Source organism: Elgaria multicarinata, chromosome 8, assembly GCF_023053635.1.
Source record: "Elgaria multicarinata webbii isolate HBS135686 ecotype San Diego chromosome 8, rElgMul1.1.pri, whole genome shotgun sequence".
Classification (NCBI taxonomy): Eukaryota; Metazoa; Chordata; class Lepidosauria; order Squamata; family Anguidae; genus Elgaria; species Elgaria multicarinata.
The window spans coordinates 1,035,445-1,042,023 of NC_086178.1; the positions used below are offsets into that span (position 1 = coordinate 1,035,445).

The following is a 6,579-nucleotide window of genomic DNA, read 5'->3' on the forward strand; positions in this document are numbered from 1 at the left end:
GGGCTCCACAATTCAAGAAGGATGCAGACAAGCTGGAGCGTGTTCAGAGGAGGGCAACCAGGATGATCAGGGGTCTGGAAACAAAGCCCTTTGGAGAGAAACTGAAAGAACTGGGCATGTTTAGCCTGGAGAAGAGAAGATTGAGGGGAGACATGATAGCACTCTTTGTCACACAGAGGAGGACCAGGATTCTCGATCCTCCCAGAGTGCAGGACACAGAATATCGGGCTCAAGTTAAAGGAAGCCAGATTCCAGCTGGACATCAGGAAAAACTTCCTGACTGTTAGAGCAGTACGAAAATGGAACCAGTGACCTAGGGAGGTCGTGGGCTCTCCCACACTAGAGGCCTTCAACAGGCAGCTGGAGAACCATCTGTAACGTATGCTTTAGGTTGGATTCCTGCATTGAGCAGGGGGTTGGACTTGATGGCCTTAGAGGCCCCCTTCCAACTCTACTATTCTGTGATTCATATACCTGCCTGCTTTCCCCTCTGAAAGCCATCGGCTCTCTTTGCTTCTCCGTCTTGGGCAGCATGGCTGGAAAACTCCTTCCCAATTGCAGATACAAGGCAGGATAGAACCCTCCAACCTGCTCTTCTTAAAGGAAGCCCCCTCAGTTTTATTTCCCACACAACTGCTCAGGGAGATAGGTTGGGAGTGCAGAGTTCAGTGCATCTGAGCATTGTTTATTTCGTTCCTCTATTTATTGAATATCCTACACCTTTATCTCCCAAGAGTTCCCAGGGTGGCAAACAGTGTGGGAGTAATAAAAATAATTTTAAAACATACAATTGTAAAGATACCCAAATACACATGAAAAGCAGCACAAAAAACCAAAAACCATCCAGAAACTTAAATCAACAGCTTTAAAAAGTGTGCGCGGGGGGCAGGGGGATGACCTGGAAATAAACCTCAGCTTCTGGTTTCTTCTGCCCTCAGTTTGTCCAATTTCTCTTTGCTGGGCCTCCCACCTAGCCCTGTCTTCACTCAAAAGGACTCCTGCCCCTCTGCTGACTTGCCCTCCCAGCCCCTCCAGGGCAGTTGTCATAGAATCATAGAATCATAGAATAGCAGAGTTGGAAGGGGCCTACAAGGCCATCGAGTCCAACCCCCTGCTCAATGCAGGAATCCACCCTAAAGCATCCCTGACAGACGGTTGTCCAGCTGCCTCTTAGAGGCCTCTAGTGTGGGAGAGCCCACCACCTCCCTAGGGAACTGGTTCCATTGTCGTACTGCTCTAACAGTCAGGAAGTTTTTCCTGATGTCCAGCCGGAATCTGGCTTCCTGTAACTTGAGCCCGTTATTCCGTGTCCTGCACTCTGGGAGGATCAAGAAGAGATCCTGGCCCTCCTCTGTGTGACAACCTTTCAAGTATTTGAAGAGTGCTCTCATGTCTCCCCTCCATCTTCTCTTCTCCAGGCTAAACCTGCCCAGTTCTTTCAGTCTCTCTTCATAGGGCTTTGTTTCCAGACCCCTGATCATCCTGGTTGTCAATGGAATGCTGACACCCCAGAGACCCCCTCTGTCCCTCCATGGCCCCACTTTAACGTTTCCTCTCGCAGGAGAAATGTGAGTCCTGCCAGCCTAACCAGAGACCGGTTCCTCCTGTGATCCCCTTGGGGCCACAGCTTTCATCCTGGCCTTCTGGCCCGGGTAGATTAAGGGAATTGGCACCAGTAGGAAGGTAGAGGGAAGAGAGACGATCTCTGGTGCCGTGTATAGATGAACAATGAACTTTTTATTTTTGTAATGATGTGAAAATGCTCGACGTTTCGGATTCACAAGAATCCTTCCTCAGGAGCTGTAAGAAGAAAAAAGGAAGGACAACCTGCAAAACTGCAAACACAGTTCGCTTGATTAAAAAGCCTCAGCGTTGGTTGTGTGTCCTGATATCAGAACTAACACATTTGATCAGGGCTTGCTCACACAACCCAGAAAATTTGTTAGTTCTGATATCAGGACACACAACCAGCGCTGAGGCTTTTTAATCAAGCGAACTGTGTTTGCAGTTTTGCAGCCTGTCCTTCCTTTTTTCTTCTTACAGCTCCTGAGGAAGGATTCCTCTGAATCCAAAACGTCGAGCATTTTCACATCATTACAAGAATAAAAAGTTCATTGTTCCTCTATACACGGCACCAGAGCTTGTGTCTCTTCCCTCCACCTTCTGGCCCGGCCATTGCTGTGGCCGTGTTTCCCACCGGTGCCCCCTCCTCTGCCTTGCCTGCTCTTGGGTCTGCGCTCGCACCTCACTCCTCCCCCCCCCTTGCAGGAAGCCGTCATTGAGAACCGAGCCCTGTGGATGCTGCTGAAGAAAGGCTTTGGCTACCAATCCGCGAGCCGGTACAAGAAGCTGCGGCGTGCGCTGGAGAGGGACGCCGCTTGGCCGCCCCTGAACAAAACGGACTTCTCAGGGTCCGTGGCGATCCGCGTGGGTGGCTCGGGGGCCACGTACTGCAACCCAGCCTTTGTGAGCCATGAGGAGCCAGTGAGGTCAATCAGCTAGCAACGCTCCAGTGGGGAGCGGCTGGCAGAATGGGGTTCTTGGAGGTGCCACCTTGGCAGGGGGTGACGGCAGTCAGAAGGCGGGGCAGGGGTGGTGGTGGTGAATGGGAGCGTGCCAGAGAGAGCCTGGGAACGTGGACCACTTTGAGGAGGAGAGGAGGCTGCAGGGAGGGAGGGAGGGAGGGGGGAAGGCAGGCCGTCAGCAACCCACCCCCAGCGGAAACGGAGCAGATGGCAGAAGAACACCAGAGATGGGGGCGCCAGGAAGAAGGCGGAGAGCTCTCAGCACATGCCGGAAGAGAGCGGGGAGCCTGGGAGGAGCCTCTTCTTGGGCCAGGAGCTGCCAGCCAGCTGTTCTCCCTGCCTGATGCCTTCTGGGCCCAGCTGGGGCCGCTGCCGCTCAAGCAGGGTGGGGTTGGGCTGAGTTCTGCTGCACTGCCTTGGCCTGAAGAGGGCACTCCGCCCCCGCCCCCGCCCCCATGTGTCTCCCCACCCACCCCCAACATGTCCCTGGGCTGGGCAGCAGCTCCTGAGCTCAGTTCAAGGCCTCTGCAGAGAACACCAAAGAACCAGACATTGGGCGCTTGGCAAACGCTCACAGCTCAGTCCCGTGCACGTTTACTCCAAAGTGATGCCCTCTGTCATACACAGGAAGCGTGTGTTGGGTGGCCTTGAGTTTCTTTTTCAGCCTTTAGCCCATTTCAGACTTTTCTTCTGCCCTTTTGGGAGCCCAGAAATGCCGGCCCCTTATTTTTCTTAGAAAAAAGGAACAAGGAGATTCTCCAGACCTTGAATTATCCACATACATTCACACATCTTCAACCAGCAAAAGCTGAGTTCGGATTTCTATACTGCCAAGAAACTCACTGGGTGACCCTGATCCAGTCACGCTCTCAGCCTAACCTACCTCACAGGGTTGTTGTGAGGCTGCAATTGTGAGGAGGACCCAATGGGCCTTCCTGTCTGGGTCCCAGGCGTTCTTTGTCCCGAAAGAGGACGAGCGACGCCTCTGTTCAAGAGCCAGGCAGGTGGGCACTGCAGCCAAGCCCACCAGGCATGAGTTGAGACCAGGCAAGAAGGGAATGCAAGACCTCTCCGATGCATCTACACTGGTAAAAAAAGGCCCACCAGCAGATTTGCTGAAGGACATCTCTGTGTTGATAAAAACAACACCCACCTCCTGCAACGCCTTCAGCACCCTTCAGACTGTGCGCCTCTGCTGGATTCAAGCGGGTGAAGCTTCTCTGTTGCAACAGCATCACCATGAGCTTAGCGTCAGGATGCAGCAGCCTCACGCTGGGGCTTCCCACGCCCTGCCTTTCCTGATTTGAGAAAGGACAATGGCTGCAGCTGTCTAGGCCTCACCAGAGGCCTTTATTATTATTATTATTATTATTTATTTATATAGCACCATCAATGTACAAGCCACTTTCAAGCCACTTCACTGAAGGTCCCACATCCTTTTCTTCTTTAAATGACCCACCGCTGCAGGCATATTTCCCCCAATTGCTCAAGAGGAATTTCTGATGTTTTACTGTTTATTGCTATTTATCTATGATGTAACTTCGAATGGTAAGGATGGTAAGTGGTTAATTCTGTTTGGAGGGGAAGTGAGTGAATGGAATGTTGGAGTGGATGCTGATTGGCTGTTGGATTCAAGTGTGTGGCAGTTAGCATTAGAAGTAGTGGAGAGTTGTGAGTGGAGAGTTGACAGTGTGAGAGAGAGTCTGGGTTTGTCTACTAAAGGGTTTAGATCAGACTGGATCAACGTTTTATTATTTTGGGAAAAGAGGGAATAGGAGGGGATAGATTTGACTAGGCAAGGATCCACAGTATATACTGTATTGTAACGAACAAGTATTGCAAGAAATGAAACCACAAGATTGATAAACTGCATGAACTTACTTATTTTCTTTCAAAAACTAGATTGGATTCTTAAAGTCCCTGAGGCAAGGTACTGGGATATATGGTGGCAGCGGAGAAATAGGGTGAATTAAAAAGAAGCACAGAGCACTGGGCTGGTTGCTGTGGGCCTAGGAAAGGTCAGTGAGACACAGAACCAGTGAGCAGCAATATTCCGACTGGGTCCATGGTTGGGATCCTTTGTAGAAAGAGGTAAAAAGGAGACCAAAAGAGAGCAGTTGTGGCATGTGGGGGATCTAAGAGTACGATACGAAAACATCCAGTGCAGTTCTACAGGGATACCAAATAAATCCAGTGCAGTTCAAATGAATCCAGTGGTGAACATATAACAAGCCACAAGGGAGACAGTGGTGTAAAAAACAGAAGTAAGGAATAAAACAAACTACTGTCAGGAAAAATGGCAGAAATTTGGACTTTAAAGAAAGACACACTAGTCGAGAGGTGTAAAGTGTTGAAACTAAAGTATGAGGGGGAAACTACAGAAGAATTAACTTTTTTGTTTCTCAATCATCAAGTACCAGACCCTGTGAAAAAAAACCTGTGCTAAATGTCTCTGATCCTGCATATACAGAAACTCAGAGAGCAGAAGAGAATCAAAGTTTTAGAATTAAGAGAACCAGCAGTTGATTGAGGCTGAAAAAATAAAATTGGATGCTGCAGAATGAAATTAGAGATTGAGGAGAAAGAGAAACAGCATTTAATTGAGGTTGAGAAAATAAAAATGGATGTTGAGAGGGTAAAATTGGAAGCCGACAATATTATTTTTATATTTATTTGTATCTCGCCTTTTGCCCAATGCTGGGCCTCAAGGTGGCTTTACAAAATTAAAACATATAAAGTTAAAACCTATAAATAGAAATATACAAAAGTTAAAAATATAATTAAATACACATCAATATTAAAACATCATAACAAAATATATAACGGAGGTCCAGATTATTCACCAAAGGCCTGCCAGAACAAAGAAGTTTTTGCCTGCTTCCGAAGGCACATCAAGGAGGAAGCCAGTCTAGCTTCCCTGGGAAGGGAGTTCCAGAGCCCTGGAGCAGCCACCAAGAAGGCCCTCTCCCATGTTCCCACCAGATGTGCCTGTGATGGCAGTGGGACTGAGAGAAGGGCCTCCCCAGAGGATCACAAAACACAGGCAGGCTCACGAGGGAGAATACAGTCTTTCACATAACCGGAGCCATATAGGGCTTTATAGGTCATAACCAGCCCTTTGAATTTTGCCCAGAAACATATTGGAAGCCAGTGGAGTTGTTTTAACAGGGGTGTTGTCTTCTCCCCATAACCAGCCCTGGTCAACAACACTCTGAACCAGCTGAAGTTTCCACACCCTCTTCAAAGGCAACCCCATGTAGCGCACGTTACAGTAATCCAATTGGGATGTAACTAAGGCATGTGTAGGGTGACCACATGGAAAGGAGGACAGGGCTCCTGTATCTTTAACAGTTGCACAGAAAAGGGAATTTCAGCAGGTGTCATTTGTATATATGGAGAACCTGGGGAAATTTCCTCTTCATCACAACAGTTAAGGCTGCAGGTGCCCTGCCCTCTTTTAAATCTGGTCACTCTAGTATAGCTCCTGCAGCTTTAACTGTTGTGATGAAGAGGGAACTTCACCAGGTTCCCCATATATACAAATGACACCTGCTGAAATTCCTTTTTCTATGCAACTGATAAAGATACAGGAGCCCGGTCCTCCTTTTCATAGGGTCACCCTAGGCATGTGTGTCAAGGAAATGTGTGGATGGGCTGTTTTGTCTGTGCCCACCTGTTTTGATGTAAGCCCTTTCTATCAGAAGTTAAGTTCTATAGCAATTTGATCCAAACTGTAATGGAAAATATATTGAGCAACACTTGCTCAACCAACAAGAAGTGTTGACACATTAGTCAGAGTGTGAACCTCCCAGTGAGAACAGGAAGAGTAGTAACCACAAAGGAACGGATGTTCCAGGATTGCAATACCCATCTACATATTGTTTTTCTAGTCTTAGAATTATTTGCACATGCAAAATGCCTTGTCTATCATTGGTTACTGTATTGCAAAACTGTATTATGATTGGTTTATTATATGCGGAAGTTCTGTTGTTGCTTCTGAGGATGTTACCCTATAAGTATCTTAGCTTTGCCTGCAACTAGTGGGCAGTCCTTC

The 6,579-nt window shown here is 48.2% G+C and overlaps 1 protein-coding gene across 1 annotated transcript in view; it reads left to right on the forward strand.

Annotated features, from left to right (window-relative positions):
• The window catches only part of LOC134402335 (probable cation-transporting ATPase 13A4), a 54,026-nt gene extending 51,465 nt beyond the window's left edge, over nucleotides 1-2,561 (forward strand). Inside the window, exon 30 of the mRNA XM_063131737.1 lies at nucleotides 2,269-2,561. Coding sequence (XP_062987807.1) covers nucleotides 2,269-2,502 — 234 coding nt within the window. The 3' untranslated portion in view covers nucleotides 2,503-2,561. The remainder of the gene's footprint in view (nucleotides 1-2,268) is intronic.
• The last annotated feature ends 4,018 nt before the right edge of the window (nucleotides 2,562-6,579 follow it).